Source organism: Apiospora kogelbergensis (assembly GCF_038363985.1).
Source record: "Apiospora kogelbergensis strain CBS 113332 chromosome Unknown utg000007l_segment0_segment0, whole genome shotgun sequence".
In the NCBI taxonomy this organism is placed as follows: Eukaryota; Fungi; Ascomycota; class Sordariomycetes; order Amphisphaeriales; family Apiosporaceae; genus Apiospora; species Apiospora kogelbergensis.
The window spans coordinates 1,262,657-1,283,870 of NW_027117424.1; the positions used below are offsets into that span (position 1 = coordinate 1,262,657).

At 53.7% G+C, this 21,214-nt stretch overlaps 5 protein-coding genes across 5 annotated transcripts; 4 read left to right on the plus strand and 1 right to left on the minus strand.

The window, feature by feature from the left end:
• Positions 1-127: 127 nt before the first annotated feature.
• On the plus strand, positions 128-1,508 carry PG998_010765 (CK1/CK1/CK1-D protein kinase; the record flags this gene model as incomplete). Its single annotated transcript, XM_066877581.1, has 3 exons — positions 128-139; positions 346-907; positions 961-1,508. The coding sequence occupies 3 exons, from the start codon at positions 128-130 to the stop codon at positions 1,506-1,508; spliced, it is 1,122 nt and encodes a 373-aa protein (XP_066726635.1).
• Positions 1,509-3,338: 1,830 nt separating this feature from the next.
• Positions 3,339-4,821, plus strand: PG998_010766 (Endonuclease/exonuclease/phosphatase; the record flags this gene model as incomplete). Its single annotated transcript, XM_066877582.1, has 3 exons — positions 3,339-3,469; positions 3,536-4,094; positions 4,132-4,821. 3 exons carry the CDS (start codon positions 3,339-3,341, stop codon positions 4,819-4,821), a joined length of 1,380 nt encoding a protein of 459 aa, XP_066726636.1.
• A 611-nt stretch (positions 4,822-5,432) lies between these two features.
• PG998_010767 (uncharacterized protein) lies at positions 5,433-7,031 on the minus strand (the record flags this gene model as incomplete). Its single annotated transcript, XM_066877583.1, has 1 exon — positions 5,433-7,031. The coding sequence occupies one exon, from the start codon at positions 7,029-7,031 to the stop codon at positions 5,433-5,435; it is 1,599 nt and encodes a 532-aa protein (XP_066726637.1).
• A 6,361-nt stretch (positions 7,032-13,392) lies between these two features.
• Positions 13,393-16,912, plus strand: PG998_010768 (TBC domain-containing protein; the record flags this gene model as incomplete). Its single annotated transcript, XM_066877584.1, has 3 exons — positions 13,393-13,827; positions 13,908-14,324; positions 14,396-16,912. The coding sequence occupies 3 exons, from the start codon at positions 13,393-13,395 to the stop codon at positions 16,910-16,912; spliced, it is 3,369 nt and encodes a 1,122-aa protein (XP_066726638.1).
• Positions 16,913-17,698: 786 nt separating this feature from the next.
• PG998_010769 (uncharacterized protein) lies at positions 17,699-20,804 on the plus strand (the record flags this gene model as incomplete). The annotated part of the gene is made up of 6 exons (XM_066877585.1): positions 17,699-17,752; positions 17,814-18,376; positions 18,442-18,540; positions 18,596-19,275; positions 19,404-19,988; positions 20,029-20,804. 6 exons carry the CDS (start codon positions 17,699-17,701, stop codon positions 20,802-20,804), a joined length of 2,757 nt encoding a protein of 918 aa, XP_066726639.1.
• Positions 20,805-21,214: the final 410 nt, after the last annotated feature.

Genomic DNA, 21,214 nt, shown 5'->3' on the forward strand with positions numbered 1-21,214 from the left:
CTGACTCTTTTCTGTTCTGCAGCACAATACCACACAACGGAGCCTTGCCTGAGAGCATCTCCCCAACGACAACTTTCCCGCTACAGCCACTCGCACGCACTGCAGTAGCTGCACAGCTTCCGATACGATGACCACCATGGTAAGTTCCTGAATTGACGAACATATACGATACAGTGGCTGCCCAGAATATCGGCGTCGGGCCTTACGGAGTGTTTGGTTTGTGCTGGTAATGCCAATACCGACGCTCTACTAGTCTCGACAGGACCGAGGGGCGGCTTGCACCTGACCGAGCACGAAATGTACATAAACACGTGTTACCCGAACGGTTGGCTTACAATGTCCTAGGATCTTCGCGTCGGTAACAAGTACCGTATCGGTCGTAAGATCGGTTCCGGTTCTTTCGGTGATATTTACCTCGGTACCAACATCATCTCGGGCGAAGAGATCGCCATCAAGCTGGAGAGCGTCAAGGCCAAGCACCCCCAGCTCGAATATGAGGCTCGTGTCTACAAGTCGCTCGCTGGCGGCGTCGGTATCCCTTTCGTCCGCTGGTTCGGCACCGAGTGCGATTACAACGCTATGGTTCTTGACCTGTTGGGTCCCAGTTTGGAGGATCTCTTCAACTTCTGCAACCGCAAGTTCTCGTTGAAGACCGTGCTGTTGCTTGCCGACCAGCTCATCTCCCGAATCGAGTACATTCATGCCAAGTCCTTTATCCACCGTGATATCAAGCCCGACAACTTCCTGATGGGCATTGGCAAGCGTGGCAACCAGGTCAACGTGATCGATTTCGGTCTGGCCAAGAAGTACCGAGACCCCAAGACTCACTTCCACATTCCTTACAGAGAGAACAAGAACCTGACAGGCACGGCCCGTTACGCCTCCATCAACACCCATTTGGGTGTCGGTATGTGCACTCCCAATGCGTCTTGTCTGTGCAAAGCTAATCCGGTTCGACAGAGCAATCTCGCCGCGATGACATGGAATCTTTGGGATATGTCATGCTTTACTTCTGCCGCGGATCTCTTCCCTGGCAGGGCCTGAAGGCTGCTACTAAGAAGCAGAAGTACGACCGCATCATGGAGAAGAAGATGACTACGCCCACCGAGGTTCTTTGCCGTGGTTTCCCCAACGAGTTCGCCATCTACCTCAATTACACACGATCGCTCCGCTTCGACGACAAGCCCGACTACAGCTATCTCCGCAAGATCTTCCGCGACTTGTTTGTCCGTGAGGGTTTCCAGTACGACTACGTCTTCGACTGGACTGTCTACAAGTACCAGAAGAACGCCCAGGCCATTGCTCAGGCTGCTGGCGCCCCCGCTGCCGGGGATGATGAAGAGAAGGCTCGTGCCTCGCGCACCAACGCGGCCACGGCCGGTCAGCCCTCTTCTGGGGTCAAGCCCAACGCCATTCCTGGCTCTCGCCGTAAGGTGCTTGAGCGTGGCGCCCCTGGCGTTGATACTCCGGATACCAACCGTGCCGTCGGTGGAAGCGATAGGATGTGAGTGTCTTGCGTGCCCAGCCCAACAGCCTCAAGAGTTTCCTCGTAAGGAATCATCTTTTCCTTCGCCTTGGTGTGCTTTGATGAACCGCTGCTGGCCGAAGGAATTGCTGACATTGATGGCTGACACTTCAGTTTGCGGTAACAGGCTGCGATCAGCTTCTAAAGGTCAAGGCACTGGCTCCGGATACGGCTCGTACCGCCCGAAATGATTCGATATCGTGACTGGCACGCCCTCCTCCGACTCTCTCCGTCTTGTGCATTGTGCGTAAAGCGGGAGCCACTGTTCTAGCGTTCGGCAAGCTCAAGCCGAATATCTGTTTCTTTTGGCACCTCCCGCCGTTCCCATGGTGATCTTGGGCTTGAGATGTTATGCAAGTTTGGGAGACAAGCAGCGATTGTCAACCTGCTTCCCGACAGTCCCCTCTACACTCATTGCCATCTGACACCGGAACGAACCGCCATGCGTCACCAAGCATCGGACCCTCCTTTCATATCACATTGCTTTTCCTACCGTTCTGCGATGAATCCCCTGGTTTATGATTGCATTCCCTGGCTCGGACATGCCAGAGTCCCCAGCAAGATCAACCTGTAGCGGTGGCAACACCGATCTCAGCCTCTGTCTTGTTGTGGATACTCTGGCGTATGTCTGAACGGCATGCCCGGCATCCTGAATTGGTCGGGATGTCGATAAGCAGAACATACGATCTGTTACCAGTACCTATCGTTTCTGGAATTTCGACACGAAGCAAGCTCCGGGGTTCACCTGTGGAGACCCAACGTCAAATTGTTCACTCTTCGTGGGGATCCCAGTATATCGTTGCGATGCGTTAAGCTCTAGTGATATGGATTCGGTTTTTGTTTCTTTCTTTTTCCTTCGATCAAAGTCTTGTGTTTTTTTTTGTGCTTTCTTCGATTCAGCTTGTTCTCCAGCGTCGACCTTCTCCTCAGGAAGGCGGCTTAATCAGCAAAGGAGGATATGGCATCACTAGCGCGGTGGATATCTCGACATTCAACAACCCCATTCATTACGACTCTCGAGCAACGACATGTGACTCTAGTTGGCTGCCCTCGAGGCATTCTGCATGAGTCACTACGGCACCTCGTACTCTGGGCTCACGCCAATAGCCTTGGTTTGCAGCATATCCTCTATGCCGTCGAAGGTCTCAGTTTGGCAGTGGTGGAAATGGGCATGCTGTGGTATTGGGGATGTCAGGGGATGGACAAGTTATTTGGCCATGCGCACGCAGTAGCCAGAGATACTCGCCTATGCCAACTTTCAGCGACGATTTGTTTCAATTCAGTATGCTGTTGGTGGAGCGCTGGGGGTCCTACAGGCATGTGCCGCAGGCTTGTCTTGCTGGTATTGAAGACTGGCAACGATACACGCTACCTAGTTCTCAGAAATTGATTTCGCTTCTCAACTCCAGATTTCCTGTGCATGCTAGTATCGACGTAAAATGAAATCAGTCATGTGTTGCTGCACTAGGTCAGCCCGGAGTGCCTGGGGGTGTGAGACTGGTGACGCCCAGTTGGCGAGGTCAGGCTATGTACTTATTATGCCCCGCACCTGCTCATCGGTCATGGGTGGGTACTTGCTACGCACTTGTCGTTTCGTCGCGATGGGCTGAGCTGAAGGAGGTGCTCATCGCCTTCTGTTCCTCTTCAATCTACAATCGTGTACGCTCACTCTTTGTGTGTTTCTGCTGCGCTTTCTTTCTCTCATCGCTTTCGTGTATATAGCTTGCTATAACATGCTGTTCTAGAACTAGTCTCTTCTAGCTATCCTTTTGGTGACCTTTACTACTATCTGCCTTCTACTAAAACAGCGGCCATGACGTCCCTGGATACCTTCTATCTCACCTTCAACGCTGCCAAGAATCACATATCTGTACCTGCCTTCGCCAACCACCTGCTTCGAGCTTTTGGCCAGAATGCCACGCATCTTCCCGAGTTGGTCGTCTTGTATGTCGCTCCAGTGGCCATACCTCTCCTCTGGCCCAATACTGACACGTGAATAGTTCGCTGCAGGAGATGGCTCCCCATCTCGGCAGCATTTATCGGCTCCTACCTCCTAAACCCGTTTTTCGAACGATACGAGTCGGCCTTGAATATAGCAGCAGCGAATTTCGTCGACGGGGGAGACCAAGCATTGCGACCTAGCGAGCGGCCGTACACACTTGTGAGGACACGGAATGTTGGTATGACTGGCATTATGCTCTTTGCCCGCGATCCAGCCGCCCTCGCGAATATACAAGCCGCCGAGGTTGGGTTCGGCGCTGGCGATATGGCCAATAAAGGAGCTGTCGGACTTCGCATGCTTTACACCAAAGGCGAGAAAGAAACAGAGTTGACGTTCGTTAGCACACACTTGGCCGCCATGGAGTGGAACCTAGAACGCAGGAATCGCAATTGGGAGAGCATTGTGAGCGGGCTAGTCTTTGCCGACCCCAAGACGATCGTCAACAGGGATCGCCCAGCACGTATTGAGAGGGAACCAACCAGTGGCGACTCGGAGCCACTGCTATTTCACCCCGAAACGGAAAGGGGGCTGCACAATGTCAGCATCTACAAGCCCGGGGGGCCACCTGTTCGTCGCCGGTGACCTGAACTACCGCTTATCGAAGACAGCGCCTCCTTCGGATGCTGTCTTCCCCGTTATTGACGACTCAACGAGCGAGGATTACTACCCGCGCTTCCTGGCGCTTGATCAACTCACCGCCGAAAAAGGGGCGGGTAGGACACTTCATGGGCTCAGTGAGGCAAAGATCAACTTCCCGCCCACATACAAGTATAACGTGCTACCCAAGGCGGATTCCGGGCCCGAACTGAGAGACGATGATGGGGAGGAAGAGGTCAAGTGGAAGTTCGCCAAGCACCGTTGGCCCGGCTGGTGCGATCGCGTGCTGTGGCTCGACATCCCTGATTGGGTCAAGGGCGTTGGTGCCAGCAAGAAACGTCCTGAGATGGAGGTGACTGCATACGACTGCTTGCCTGTCGTACGCAGCAGCGACCATCGAGGCGTGTTTCTGCGAGTCCAGGTGCCGGTGCTCTCCCCGGACGAGCTTAAACCACCCGCCCACCTGGTCGAAGCCACGCTGCGGGACCACGGTGCGAACGCAGCTGAGCTGGTGGACCCCAGAATACGGCTGCCCAAGGCCATCGATGTGGACTCGTGGGAGCATCGCGCTTCGGTCAAGAAGTGGGAGTCGCTCGTAGGTTGGTCCATGTTCGTCTCGCAGTCCAAACAGGGCATCATGGTTTTCACGACGGCTTTCATTGTTGCACTCGGTTTATGGTGGTATCGTTCCCTATAGATGGTGGGGTTTGCTTTGAAAAGGGGGCCATCTTTACGTGATGGGAAACGAACGACCGGTTTGTAGTATAGGAATGCATGGCGTTGGTGTGAGGGGTTGTTATTTTCTCCTCCAGGGTTTGTGTCCGCGTGTGAGGTGTGGTGTGTGTATTCATATAGAATTGAGGACAGGCTGGTCGATACAGTACGATATTACGCCCACTGCGAGTATGTCCTCCTGTCGGGCACGGCAAATGGTCATAAGCAAAATCGTGTGTACAGTCCCGCCCCTGGATAGTTGTTGACTCACATAATCAGTACAAGAGATCATTATGGGATCATTCTTGATCAACTACTCTACCAAAGGGGTATCCATCTCTGTTGCCAATGCGTTCCTACATGTTTCTCGCCTAGTTTTTGGTTCTTTTCATCTTCTTCTTACTCGATCAACGTCGGCAAATAATGTGGAGCGATGCTGAATAGCCCAACCTACAAAAGCTGATGTCGGATGTTGGGCTATGGATGGTTCAGAAGATGGATCGCTATGGTGCCGAGTGCTTTGAAGCTTGAGCGTCAGAACTTGGGCTCTCCATCGGACTGGAAAAGAACTTCAAATGCTAAACTTCTCCTAAATCAGTCAAAGCCAAGCTCAAAGGTTCGAGAAACACTCGTCGTCGTCGTCGTCATACACATCAGTGTATCCAAGCACGGCCAACTCCTCCGGGATCTCACAATCACCCTTCTCTTCACCATTTCCCTCCCCCCTCCTCCTCCTCCTCCTCCCTCCTCATCCTCCTCCTCCCTCTCGATTCCGCTGCTCGTCTCTAGCCTCTTTCTTTCTTGATCGCGGATGTGATAGAGGCTGGGGACGCCGAGCGGATAGTTCGAAGACCATTTGTCGGCGGGCTCGTGGTGGTCGATGTGGAAGCGCAGCTCGTCGGATAACTGGACAATCTTGTCTTTGGTCCATTGGGCCACGATGGCCTGATGCTCCTTGCCCGTGGCGGTTGAAGTTGAAGCAGAAGAGAAGCCGGATGGAAGCAGCTTTGTGTGCATATCTTGGTTCAATCGGATGGAGAGGTCACGGAACTCCTTATCCTGGACAGCTTCCAGATAGCACCACTCTGTATGGTGCTCCTTAAGAAGCTCTAGGTGCGCGCGGCTCTGGGTCAAGGTCTGCATCGTCTTGCTACGGCTCTCGAGGCTGAGAGCACAAAGTTCACTTCCACCCCAGACACGGAACCGTTGCAAACGGAGATGGCAGGCGGCGACGCCGGCGGCGTTATCCAAGTGCAGGTCAAAGGCAACGGTAACCGAGAGGACTTGAGCCCGCATTCGCTCCAGACTCGAAGGGCTGTAGTAATCATTGAGATGGATTGGGCTCACGGTGCCGAGTGTATCTGGGCTACTATCCTGCGAGCCCCAGGCAATTCCGACCAAACCGAGCATATGTTCGGGAGTAGAGTCGGTATCCGGGAAGGCGTCTTGGTACCATCTCAGATGTGTTGAGCCCAACTTCTTGTTGCTGATCAGTGGCTCGAGGAGAGCCATGTGAGCCATCGCCAAGAAGTTATAATTGCAAGCCAAGTGGATAGGCAACTGACACAGCGGCGTTGACGCAAGATTGAAACCACTGGGGCCCTTGGAGTGCATCGCAATCGAAAGGTTCTGAACGTCCCAGCGCTTCATGTTGCCGAGCAGGAAGGCGACGTCGCGAATCTTGGCCCAGAGGTAAGGAACCTGTGTGAGGTCGTTGTCGCTGGCGGCCTCTGGTTTGATGATGACATGGAGACTGTGAATCAGACCGGAAATGCTCATGAGGCGCCGGATGGTCTCATGCTCCAGGTGGACGAACATGGCGGTAAACAACTCGTTTTCGTCTGTCAGCCACTCCATCACAAGCCAGTCGTCACGATGGGCCGGGTCGAAGGCCTCGATGTAGATGGTCAGGCGGGGAATGCGCTTATCCCTTCGAATCGACATGGGGAGTGCCTCCTTGCACAGATTGGGGTCTGCCTTGCACAGGCGTCGGCCGTCTCCGTTAGCAAAGACACAGGAGTAGATCATCCGGCGAACCTCGAACGGAGCCCGCTGAAGGTCGAACGTGGCGGGCAACTCGGCGGACTCTACGTCGGAGGCTGCCCCATCCTCCATAGGGGGCGCGGGAGCTCTGCTACCCTCCGGGAAGACTCTCCAATCCTTCGTGCACGGGAAGAAAAGGTCGTAATCCATGGCTGTTGAGTGGAATCGTACCTTGCGGCCTATAGGGGATGTGTTTCGGGCTGGTGTGGTAACTCACTTAGAGGTGGCTGACAAGTCTTGGATGCTCACCTTCTACGTCGTACTCTTGGCCAGCGGATGGTGTTTGACGGACCTATGTGTTTTTGTCTCTCCCAGGTGGGATGAGATTTTCTTGTCCGTGGAATAAATTCTTTTGTGCCTCACGGGATGAAAGTTGTAAGAAATATGCGGATCCCACTGTCGCCGATTCAACTCCCGGTAACTGGGTGAATACAGCACCACTACAGTGTACGCATGGCTATTCAGATATTTTCCCGTGCTGGATTATGGCACGTAGAAGGATGTTAGAGCCATCCCAATTATGAACAGCCAAAACTTGGGTTAACAGGCGACCCCTTTTTAGGGGTTTCCTCGGTGACGGAAATGTTACAAAGAAGCATGTATATACGCTTGAATTTCATTAACAGGGGTGCCTTAGGCATCCATTAAACCTATTTGGATATGAGTAATAGAAGGAAAAGGTGAATATTACCTTCAGTAGGAGATGCTAAGTTTCACTTTCTGTTCTTTTTTCAGATCGATGTCGAGCTGTTAATCCAACTGAAATGAATCCTTACACAATAGCTGACCCCCCAAATCTGCGCACACAAATAAGAGGCCATTATACCCAATGGCCTCGAAAATTTCCAAGACATGAATATTCAGTTTCTTGACAAAGTCGTCAACAAGACATTTATGGTGTGGAAGCTGTGCCATCTGGGACAGTGTGTCTGTATACGTATTGTCTACAAATAGATAGAATTTGCTGAAAGATGCCGCATCAAATAACTCCCTAACGGAATGCCGCACAACGCCGGTACGTACCCGGCATATCCAAGCCTCGAGTGAATCAACGGACGCTTCTCAGGAGGACTCGATACATGGGCTGGGGAAAGGGTAAGGGGAGATACACGGTGGCTCAAGACGACGGGGAGGAGGGGGTAACAGCAAAAGATGATGTGGTCTCCCAACCGGCCGCAGGGCTGCTTCTCGGACACGTCCGCCATGGAGATGAAGGGGGGACGTAGTAGTAGCATACGCTTCTGCGAACTTCCAGTGAGTCGCCGGTATTCATCACGAATTCTTCGAAGAGTATAGCTAGCTTGACACGTCCAGATGCCCCTTGGTAGGCTCGGGGCCTACTGCTGTCGGCAGTATGCCCTTAAGGTAAATAATACATTAACAACAATAAGTGCATGGAGGCAATAATGAATCAGAGAGTCGAGCAAGGCTCATTTTACACCTGGTCGGGGTTGATCCAGCCATTGTGTTATTCAAGGGGTCGTGACCCTTTGTCTAGAAATTTCATGAGAATAGCTAATACATTGCATGGCAGTATTAATAAAGAAACACGAGCACCATTAGGATCGTATATACCTCCCATTAGCACAATTAAATAAACTAGTTTGCTCAAAGGTGAATGTATATTCAAGCAGCATTGCCGTACAATGCTTTATGTGCTGACGATACAGGTCTACGTACAATGGAAGGGAAGAGTTGTCAAGTTAAGGATACCCAACAGGCATCCTCACTGCAGACGCCAAGCCATGTTGTATCGCTCAAGCCTGACTTCTATCTCATATGAATGCACATGTTATTAGTATACCACAAAACCTGCTCTAATATTATACATAAAATGTCTGTTTGTGTTTATTGCCATATTACATAGTGGCGTGGTGTCTAGTAATAAAGAATGATTTATCACTTTTTTTTTCCAAGACTCGCACTCGCTACCACCACGGCACTCGGCCAGCAAAATATCAAACAGGCGAAGATGTCACAAGCACAACACCCTCCACCCAACCAGTCAGTCCCTGAGAGATAAAAAGAGTTGATGACGATAATTACTGAGTACAGAGCACGTGAGAAGAAGCCAAAAAAAACCACACAAAAACCAAAAAGCGAAGCCACCCGTGTCGGATGGGAGCATGTATGGCCGGTCATGTTGTATCTCAGCTACTTCGCTGGAAGAAAAGGGCTGTAATTGGGGTTATGTAGCGTCTCACTACCCCGAGTTTGTCAGTATGTGGTACGTACATGGGTATGTAGGCGGTGCAGGGTGGCTGGTTGCCTGTGTATCCCTAAGACCCTAGGCTGCCAGGCAAGCCACCGGGCCGGACCGGGCGTGACATGTTCGTTCGTACAGCAAACAAATCGTGAACCATGTACATAGTAAACCAAAACCAAACGACTTTCCTGGATGATCGACAGCATGGCCATGGAAGTGGCACGCTAAGCTATCCGGTACGCCGACTACCAATGGGAGTACCAAGGGCCAGCCAAATACGGATCCCACTTGCAGGTTTCCAGGGAGTCAACACTTGGCATCCCTCATCCCAGGCCCAGGATCGCTTCCATAAACCCCTGCCACCAATATAGTAAAGACCCGTACATCCCGCTGTACCAAGGGACAGTTGGCAATTTGGAATTGAATATATTGACTCGTGGTTCAGCTGCGAGACACTCATTGCTCCAAGCCCCAAGCCCCAAGCCCCTTATCCCGAAATATATACCGAAGCAAGCGAGGTAAACGTTGCAGACCCCCAAACCCAAACTCCAGATGCTTGTGCTGAGCTTCCCCCATGAAGCCTTCCCCTTAACTCCTCTAACTACATTGTATAGGGCAGCTGCTCCCTCGCGCCCACTCTCCTTCTAGCGCCTGATATAAACAAAATAGCAATAAAATATATGGCAGCATGTGGATATGGCAACATATGGTACATGGAAGCAACATTTGTCTTGCTGCTCCGTTGGGGGTTCAATGCTCGTCAGTCGTAAATAAATAGCCCATCATTCAGAACCTACTATAAATCGTCCGTTTCGTGCGCCTCTTCCTTCAGAAGCCTTCGAAGTACTTGTCGTATTTGTTGAGCAGCTCTTCCGTGTACGGCTCGCGCTTGCCGTCATCTTCGGGATATACGTCGAAGCATGAGGCGTCTCCGGGGAACTTCACCTGGGGTTGGATGGGCGGGTGTACTTGGCGTCGCAGCAGCACCTCCCAGTTGATCCCCTCGAAGAACGGGTGTTCTTTGACCCGCACCGAGCCGCCGTTGATGTTCCCCAGCCGCCGCGAGCGGTCCACCGTGCAGAGGGATCGTATTATATGTTGCGCATTGTGCGAGATCTGAGGTTCGGCGGGAAACATGACAGGTTTCTCGACTATTCTGCAACCCGAAGTTAGTACCTATCGTTGCCGCACCGCTCATTTCAGGGAATATAAACGCACTGTTTGTAGATTTCGATGGGGTTTTGGTGCCAGAAGGGCGGGTATCCCGTCAAGAACTCGTATATGAGGATTCCCAGCGCCCACCAGTCCACGGCGGTCGTGTGACCCTTATTTTGTATGACTTCGGGGGCGAGGTACTCGGGAGTGCCGCAGAGTGTATATGTCTCGACTGGCCGTTCGTCTTTGCTTCCTAGGCGCTTGGCGAAGCCGAAATCCACCAGTTTCACATGGCCTTCGGCGTCCAACAACAGATTCTCGGGCTTCAAGTCTCGGTAGGCCACCCCGCCCTGCTGCTCGTGCAAAAATTCGAGAACCAGTACGATTTCGGCCGCGTAAAATTGCGCCCACTCCTCCGGGAAGCGCCGGTGACGTCGGAGGTAACTGAAAAGCTCGCCTCCGGGAACGTAGTCAAGGAGCATATATATCGAGTCGCGGTCGGCAAAGGAGGCTATAAGGGTTGTGATGAAGGGGTGCCCCGCCACGTCGGCGAGGATCTCGCGCTCATGGCGCACGTGGTCGATTTGCTTGAGCTTGATGATTTCGGCCTTGCGCAGGATCTTCAGCGCGAAGACTTGGTCGTTGTCTTCATTGTCCGACGCGGTTGTTGGTCGTACCAGGCAAACCCGGGCGAACGTGCCTGTGTGGACCCGAGTGTCAGCAAACTTGCGGTACGGTACACCCGGCGCAGACACTACCACACTTGACCTCCCGCCGCCGCCAACACCACCACCTCTACCGTCACCACTCGCCATTCAAAAGGAAAGAAGGAGCTTTACCCGTTCCCAACGTGCGCACGAGATTAAACGACTCTGGGGAGAGTCGCTGGCTGTGTGATCCTAATTCTGTTACCCCCGCATTTTGAGCCATCTTGATACCGCCGCCAGCCAGTTGGATAGGATTCGGTTGGGTTGCGACGGCGGCCATGGCCTTACAGGCGTAAAGCGAGCGAGCGGGCGAGCGATTCGTTGGTGTGCGTGTACGTACGTACGGAAGAAGCCAGGAGGGAGGTAATTGCTGGATATGGAAGTGTGAATACCGAGTCGACTTCGTTTGTTGACGATTGAGAAGAAGTTCCTCTAGCAAATCAGGTTTCAGACGACGGTCCGCTGAAGGATCCTCTTCGTCTCGTTTTCCGGTGGGTCGTCAAATGGCATCTGATTAGAGCGGCCGATGAGATCCATTCACGTTGTGTGTCTGTGTCTGTCTAGTGTATGTAGGTAGTGATCGCTTGAAGTGGGCGGGCGGGCGAGGAGGGTCAGACACCACGATACCTACGGAGTACACACACTCACACACTCACACATACACACAGACCAGAGCAATCGAGGAGAAGTAGCGGCGACAGACAAGTCAGTGTTTGCTTGACAGACCAACTAATCGAGACAGGCAGGGGTGAAAAGCTTTTCACGACGAGAGATCGCGAGTCTACTAGTTTAATAAGTCAATTTTTGGGCACCCAGCTAGACCACGTTATTTAGAAGCTCCTCCTCAAAGGACAACCCCGAAAATCGATATGACGTTGAGATGCAGTGGGAGACTCTCAGCTCAAAGCGGGGTGGCAGAAGGAGGAACTGACTTTCAACGGATCCCTCAATCGACGGATGGATTCAGGGTGGCATGTTCAGTACGTACCAGCTGACATGATACTCTCCGATCCTCAACTGGGTATCCCGAGCACTACCAAAGGGGGCCGGCCACCGATTGATTGATTGATTGATCTAGTCGATTCATCAGATCTCTAAATAGTCGTTCCCAGCAGCCGCCTCCCTATCTGCGTGCGTTACAACGAAAGCTCGATGTTTATGCGCGCGCTGCTGCATACGAAACTGCCCTTACGTTACGTGGAGAGAGGGCCTGGCCATGACGGCATTTGATGCGTGGCCAGGCCCAGCATAAGACTTGGCTGCTTGCTGCTTGAGTACGTCCGCTGACAGACGGATGTATGCGGCTAGACCCGATTTCTAACAGCATTCGTAGCCTCTCGCCCAACAGGAGCATCTCGGACAGTCGACCAGTGATGGGTTGGTTTAGCTTCCGCCTCTGCAATCCCCACATATGCCAGCCAGACCCGGAGCCGCCATTGCCTACCAATACTTATACTTACATATGGCGAGTAATCCGTCTGCGCGCGGGACATGTGCATTCTAAGCTGATATAGTATATTCATCGACAGACAGGTCATTCATGTGACGTGAGTATTGTTGTACGATGTTGATTGCCACAAGGAAGAGCGAACGTAAACGGCGAGTATGTAGAGATGAAGTACTAAGCTTATATACCGTTCTAGTCGGTTAGTATACTACGGACGTGCTATTGGAAATTGTAGAATAGGCTCTCCATACATACTGCCGTGTCTTCCGTTTATGGAATGCAGATTTTTCCCCCATGGACTTGTCACCTTCTGACTCGAATATACTGAATAAAGTTGCAGGCCTAGACCTCTCCTCGTACGAATGAAGCTGCGGCTCATGTTGAAGAACAGATGAACTCTCATCCAATTTCGATAGTCAAGGCTGGCGCCGGGGCTTATCCATTGGCTCAATTGAGGTGAACGACGTCGTTGGATATTCTAGAAGAAGGCCCTGAGAGGGACAGCCAGTAAACGGGCTGGCTGCAATTGCTCCCAGGACCAGTCTACTAATAATAGAATTATACGACCGTATACACGTACATATGCGTCAGCACCTGTGTACTATTGCAACTGTCTTCTGTTTTGGCGTCCAGGCTGATGGACAGACAGGCATTGACTGACAGGACAGCCCCACACAGAGCCCCTGACTAAGCCGGCAGCTACCCCCAAGTCCAACCACTGCTCTGTCACTGCTGCTGCTGTCATTGCTCATTGCTCTCCAACTAACGTAACCCTATCTGCTCCTGCCCCTCGACCTCATTCATCAAAGACAGCACGGCCAGTAGATTGCCTTTCTTTCAACTGTAATCCAAATCCGTGTAGACAAAGTCCATTTTTCTTCCTCAATTCAGCAAGTCTGTTGAACCTTGCATGCAGTTGCATGCCACCCGACATGCTTTGACCGGCGTCTTGGGTCTTAACGACGAGACCACCTTGTTGTTCAACCAACCGACACCATGTTCAACATCTCGAACCTCGTGCAAAAGGCTCAGTCGGCTGCCCAGCAGCTGATTGACCCTATGCAAGGCCTGAATCTTACCAATTCCGACCGGAACCCTGCCAAATCCACCCTGTTCCAGCATCAATTCCGCCTGCCCAGCAGCCAGACGCCTTTGTACGAAATCCCAGCCGAGCTGACAATCCCGCCTTCGAACGTCACCCAGGGCGACAAGGGAGGCGATCGAGGCTGGCATTATGCCGGGAAGCTGCACTTGTCCGAGGCTTACATGTGCTTCTCCACCACTCCCTCGAGCTTCGTCAGCACCGCCAGCACGTCGACGTCGTCTGCCTTCACTGGCCAAACCCACGGCGGCGGGCCCAGTGGGAATGGCTTCACCTTCCCGCTATGTGCCATCAGACGGGTGGAACGCCTAAACAGCCAGAGTTTTCAGGTCAGTTTAATCCTCGGCGACTGTCATCATCTTGTGGCCCCCAGAGTAAGTAGCGTGGCTGACCTATGTGATTTCTCTAGTTTGCGCTTGCCATTACGACATGGAACGGTATCCCACAAGACGCGACCAAGGACAAGGATGCGCAGAAAGATAAGAGCCAGATGCGAGAGCAGAGAATCACCATCCAGCTCGCTGGGACGCGACATGCATGCGAGAGGTTCTGCGATGGCCTGAAAAAGGGCCTGAGAGGAGGTGTTGGCAATGTCGGAAAGCTCAAGAAAGTCGTCGCCGAGTGTTACTCTGAATACCTACTTCGACCCGAAGACAAGAAGAGCGTCAACCCGCCAGATGCTGGCCTAGGAATGATGTTTAAATATCCAGGCGATCCCAAGAAGCTGAGAGACAGGGCCAAGATGCGGCTCTGGGCTGAATACCTACGTGACAATGGACGGAATGCCACAATAATCCGCCAACCTACCTTCCACAAGCTGATCCGTGTCGGGCTACCCAATCGTCTCAGGGAGAGATGTGGGAGCTGACTTCTGGATCCATGTATCTGAGGCTCGAGAACCCGACACTCTACACTGACACGCTGGCCAAGTTTTCGGGCAAGGAGTCTCTCGCTATCGACGAGATTGAGAAAGATCTTAATCGAAGTCTTCCCGAATATCCTGGATTCCAGTCCGAGGAAGGAATTGGTCGTCTACGTCGGGTTCTCACAGCCTACAGCTGGGTGAACCCCGAAGTTGGCTACTGCCAAGCCATGAACATTGTCGTTGCTGCCTTGCTGATCTACATATCAGAATCGCAAGCTTTCTTCCTCTTGTCAGCTCTTTGCGATAGACTTGTTCCGGGATATTATTCCACCACCATGTACGGAACTCTGCTGGACCAGAAAGTCTTCGAATCGTTGGTAGAGAAGACCATGCCTGTTCTGTGGGAGCATCTGGTCAAAGCCGATGTTCAGCTGTCAGTGGTGTCGCTTCCCTGGTTTTTGTCGCTTTACATCAACTCGATGCCACTAGTATTTGCCTTCAGAGTCCTGGATGTCTTTTTCGTTGAGGGCCCCAAGGTGCTATTCCAAGTCGGCCTGGCCATCCTACGCATCAACGGGGAAGAGTTGCTGGACGCCACGGATGACGGCGCTTTCATCTCTGTCCTGAAGGGCTACTTCTCGCGCCTGGACGAGTCGGCACATCCCAAGTCAGAAAACCCAAAGCTGAGGGCAATCAATCGTTTCCAGGAACTGATGGTTGTCGCTTTCAAGGAGTTTTCTGGTATCACCCATAGCACGATCACAGACCTGCGGCTGAAGAACAAGGACGCTGTTCTCAATAACATTGAGAATTTTGCGAAGCGAACAGCCATTCGAAACCTCGGACCAGACAGCAAGCTGCTTAGTCCGGAGGAGCTTGGGGCCGTCTACGATAGGTTTTATACCATTTTATATGAGCGCCAACAACGCGACCAGAATATACAGGAAGAGAAACTCCGACGAGCCAAAACGGCCCGACCCAGCGCGGCGTCTGCTTTCTCAGATCACCAGGACCATGGAGTAGAGAAGGGCCGTGTCGGTCTTGGGCCTAGCACTAGTCTGATGGACTACGATGCCTTCCGCGAGTTCCTCGCCGCAATGTCAAAGTGGGCTATTGCCGATTCTCCGGCATCGCCTAGGCGCGATCAATTTCCCGACAAAGATCAATACTTCAGCGGTTTCCGAAAGTCGAGTAACAATCTTCTCTCGCCCTGGGGATCTAGGCCAGAGCCAGCCGAACATGAGTTCATGCAGCGACTCTTCAGGCGTTGGGATGTTGACTCAACTTCGACATTGACATTACAAAATGTGGTGACGGGTCTTGCTCAGATCAAGGGCAGGCGTGATATTATGGGTACCATCACATATTTCTTCGAGCTTTACGACGACGATGGAGATGGCAAAGTCGATAGAGAAGGCATTCTGAGAATCTCCGAGGCACTGCTATTCTTATCACGACGTGGTCTGGAAGGCAGTCTCAGTGCCTCGAGTTCAAACCCATCTCTCAGCACACTGACAGACGCTAACGGCCCCATGAGCCCATCTATTGGTGGTACAATGAACGAGCGGTTCCTTGGGAGCGTCAGTGCTTTCATTAGGCGGTGCTTCGAGTACGCTGACCCAGACCATCCATCCAACCACGTAGAGGATGCAACCAAAGCCGCACCGTCCAAAACAACAGAGTCGGATGAAAGCCAGACGCCTGATGACAGCGCCTTTGCCATCGGCGATGACGAAGATGAGGAGGACGAGGAAGATCTCTTAGCATTTGATGGTCCTAAGGAGACCCCTGAGGAGAGCCCTGAGGAGAGCCCAAAGGAAAGCCCAAGCGCCGTTAAGAAGAAGGCAGCTCTGCCGTCCAATCCCCCAGCCCTTGGCAAGCCAGATGCAGGAAACGAGATGTCACGGTCCGTGTCCAAAGCACACTCTGAGAAGGCGAATGTCGCATTGGACCCTTCTAACCCCTTACACATGACACTGCCTACCTTCCGCATGGTTGTGTTGGCAGACGAACTGCTCGAGCAGTTCTTCGAATCATCATTCCCGACTTCTCTACACGTCACCGAAGGCCTTCCGAGCGCTAACCCATCCACACCCTCTCTTACCACATTCTCCAGCTTCGGACGATCAGCTGCGAACTCTCTACCCATCCCACAGGCTGCCGCGAGTGGCGCGACCAGAGGCCTCCGCGGTGTCCTCGACAATATCGTCACTGATGCATCGAGAGTAGCGGCCGAGGTTCGCCGCCGCATGGAAGAGGCGCAACGAGAGCTCGAGCAGAATGCAGTACCGGGGCAAAGGGATGAAGAGGAAGACGAGGATGATGACATACGTGTACCTAAGTCGGCGGGTGGCTACGGTGGAGATGCCGAACGGCGTAGTGTACGATCCTCGGACCTGGACCTCTTGGACGGAGCGGATGCCGAGGCGGGTGCCTCCAAGGGCCAAGAAGGGTCGAGCCAATCCATACTCAAACCCACCGAGGCCACAAGTAGCCAATCTGGGGCCGCGAATACGCCTACCCAGAGGATTGTCGAATTCGAGGGATAAGCTTGGCGCATATACACCTGGGGGAATGGGCCTGGAATTACTGTATCTTCTGCGTTAGGAGTTGCTTGCTTAACGCAAGAGGGATTTCACTGGGGGGCTGTTGCCGCTTGAACCAGTAAGGGTTGTGTTCAGATCAATTGATATGTTGTTCCCTCTAGATGGCTGAGACATGGTCTGGCCCCTAAGAATTCAGGGAGATACGACTGTGAAACGGATAATCATTCAAAATCCACTACGCCACTCGTCGAATTGCATGAGGGGCCTATGAGAACTATCGACTAGGCAAGGAGTAGTACGTAGCCATGGTGCTCAATAGATCCTCAACCTCGATATACAACCTCGATACAACTCAACATTCGACACTTGGACCCAACTGGGGTAGCCGTATACGGACGAGCTGGTTTCGCCAGGGCCAGACCTTTACCCTTCTACGGATATCATCAACGCCATGCCCGCCTGGAGGGGTTGGCACCGAGTGGCGATGGGGTTGATTCAGGGAGGGAATGCTACCCCTATGGAAAACTAGATGACTCGCTTCCGGCCAATCCAGTCGAACATTCCTCGACCAAATGAGACTTCACTGAGCATGGCACTATGCCATCCCTTTCCCAAGCGAACTGTTCTTCAAATACCCCCGCCTGACGCTGTACAATGCTCCAGATGTTCCAACCCACAACCCACCGATCCACGCTCCTTAAGACTTCAGTCACTCGCTTCTTATAACTTTGTTTCGCTTCGTACGAGTGGGAGAGGTGTCGTCTGCTCGCATAGGACCTGTCCGACAAGATGGGCTCCATCAAAGCCGCAGCGCTTACAGCCCTGTGGGCCGCCACTGGGCTTGTCAGCGCCCAGGGGTTTCTTCTACGAGGCGGATGAGGTGGCAAAATGTGTGTCTGCACAGAACCAGCAGTACCTGGGTTGCTTCACCGTGACACAGGAGCCGTTCCAGTTCAACCCTCAGAACCCTATTGCGCAGCCCGCGGCCGGTCAGCCCCAAGTCGGAGACCCTTCGCGCTCGTACATTCACTGGGACCAAGGCGACCTTGTCAACATCACTATAACGCCCGCCTACTGCACCGAGGTCTGCCGTGCGCATGGGTTCCAATATACCGCCATGTACGATGAAGGGTGCCGCTGCGGATCCAACCTGAACAGACTGACGTCCACCACCCCCGACGGCACAGAAGACGCCTGCAACACCGTACCATGCAAAGGAGACCGACGTGACTACTGCGGAACTCGCACCGGAGCTCGCATCTACCGTGACCCCTCTTACAAGCAGGCAAGCACGATCGCTGATAGGGTCCTCAACTACGGCGTGATGGGCTGCTTCTACAAGCCGAATCTGCCATCAGGAGCTGCAGAGCAAACCTCGACGAATGTAGTCTCACCTGCATTGTGTCTCGCTTTCTGTGGTAACGGGGCCTATCCTCTGGCCTACATGGCGAGAAACGGGGATGGAACGTGAGTTTATTCACAATACTTGCCGGGTGTGGGCCGTTCTTTGCTGACACAAATGATCCATCCAGTATTGCCTGCAACTGTGGTTCAGACTTCGGCGTCGAATCACATGAAGCCCTCGATGCACAGAGCGGCGTGTGCGGGAAGAGTTGTACCACCGGCGCCAAGTACGTATCTTGGCCTACAACGCTCTTGGAGGGTGTCTACTAAACATATCCATAGCTCCGGCTGCCTTGGCCAGGACTGCTGCGGTGACGCCGGAGCACAGGTCTACCCCGTCTACGCGAACCCCGACTTCATGGGCTGCAACATCCCGCGTATTCCTGGCAAAGCCACCGTCACCGACAGGGATCACCCAACGCCGGCAGGTAATGCGTATACCTGTTTCCCTACGCCTGCCAGTATCTTGAACCGCGCTAGATACACCGCCACGGTAGCAAACAGGCCGACCATCGAGCGCAGGGTCTCGTTCGTCGCGACGGCCACCGTGGACGCGGTCAAGTACGTGAACTACGGATGCTACCCCAACGCCGACGAGGTCACGCCACTCGTGGGGGCGGCGACGATCATGCCCGCCGCGATCCCCACCGTCAACGTCGACACCTGCGTCGCCGCCTGCAAGGGCCAGAACAAGGAATGGGCCGGCCTGAAGGGCTCGTTCAGCGGCGGCGCCGCCAAATGCGTCTGCGGTTCGGGCATAGACAACGCCAAGCTCGGCACCATCGACAGCATGCAGTCCTGCAACAGCCCCTGCGACGGCGTCGACAACACCCAGAACTGCGGTCCCGAGCGCGGTATCCTGGCCTACGCCGTCTCGGTCAGCGCCACCACCGGTACATGGTACAACAACTGGTTCACGACTTACTCGTTCACCTCGACGTACAGCTGCACGGACACTGCTGGTATGTATATCACTGAAGCGATACCACATCCTCTTTTGCAATCACACAGCTTAGGCCCAGGCGCCTCCTAGCTTGGCGTCTTGTTCCAGCAAACGTATTCCAGAATCATGGTACTGACAAAAAACTAGCTACCGCGGGCGCAACAACCAGCAGCAGCGTACCCGCAACCACCACCAGCAGCACTGATCCGATGAACACTGGCGGCACGACCGGCGGCACTGGCGGAACAACTGGAGGTACCGGCGGCACTACTGGCGGCTCAGGACCCAACACCACTGGCGGCTCGGGACCCAACACCACTGGCGGCTCCGATCCTAACACCACCGGCGGCTCAGGACCTAACACTACTGGCGGCTCAGGACCTAACACTACCGGCGGCTCAGGACCTAACACTGTCAGTGGCTCGGGACCTAACACTGTCAGTGGCTCGGGACCCAACACCACCGGCGGCTCGGGACCTAACACCACCGGCGGCAACGGTCCTAGCGGTTCTATGACTGGCCCCAGCGGCTCAATGCCCACTGGCCCCAGCGGTTCTATGACTGGGCCTAACGGTTCTATGACTGGACCTAGCGGCTCAATGTCCACCGGAGGAAGCGACTCTGGTAACCCTACCGGCGGCTCCATGACCGGTCCCGGTGGCTCCATGTCCACTGGCCCCAGCGGTTCCATGACTGGACCTAGCGGCTCTATGTCTACTGGTGGCGGCAATGGTGATGGTGGCTCTTCGGCTACTGGAACTGCTGGGTCCAGTGGTGGCGCTGGAGGCGCATCTGCCACCAACTCTGCTAACGTGCCCGGTACTACCGACATCCCCCCTGGGCTCCGTCATTCTGGGCGTCATCCCCGGCTTTGTCAACTCGACCAACCAGAAGCGTGACCTCTCCGAGCTCTACCGACGCCAATCACTCGGCGGGTTCGTCGGCGGCGCCGGCCCCATCAACCCCGCGTCCTGCAGCGATGCTACGCCTTTCAACTTGACCCAGGGACGTCTCACGAGCGGCGGCCAAGCCGTCGCCACCGATCCGGGCGTGCCCTTCATGGCGATCCGTGTCACACCCGGCGGCTCCATTTCGACCACCTTCACCGTTGTCAACGGCATCCTGGCCTGGTACAACCCGGCCTTCTTTGGCGGCCAGGCCGGCTTCTGTCAGGTCGCCTCAGGCCAGGTCTTCGCCACCTTCGGCGCCCCTGGCACTGGCCCTGCTGGCTGCGGCACTGTCTCCGTCGTTGTTTACCGAGCCACCCAATGCCAGAACGGCGCTATCATCTCGGCCACCCCCACGACTCTTGCCGGCCCGACCGCCACTGGTGGTGGGGACGGTGGTTCCGGCAGTGGTTCCGGCAGTGGTTCCGGAGCTGGTGGTAACGGCAACGGTAACGGCAATGGCGGCTCTGGTCCCAGTGGTGGCGTCCCTTCGAGCTCTGGCATCTACAGACTGAATCAGAGCCCGACTGGTGCCATCTGCGTCACCACCACTCTTGCCTTCGTCCCCGGCGCTCCTACCTTTGTGCCTCTCCGAGCATAAAGTATCACCGGTCTTTCGATCAAGATTGTCTCAGGCGCATATTAAAGGTACGGCTTGCTTCACTTTGGTACTCCCAAATGCGCGACTTGCCACTGACAAAGCAATTGCAGAAGTTGACTTTATATGCGACGGAGACCCACGCAAAAAGATTGTCCTCAGCCCCTTTCCAAAAATTCGAAAAACCCGAAACAAAGTTTGGTCAAAGTAATACGAGCTATGAAATGAATGGACGATTGCCCAAATATTATCTGTTTTTCTACTTGTTTTTCTCCTCTTTTCACTTTTCTTTCTTCTCCATCATGTACTTGCCACCAGATTGTAAACGGCGGAGCTCATTTCTCATCATTTTTTTCTCTAACTCTTCTTCACTCAGGGGTGGCGGGCTAGGAGAGAGGTTTGTCATAGATTGG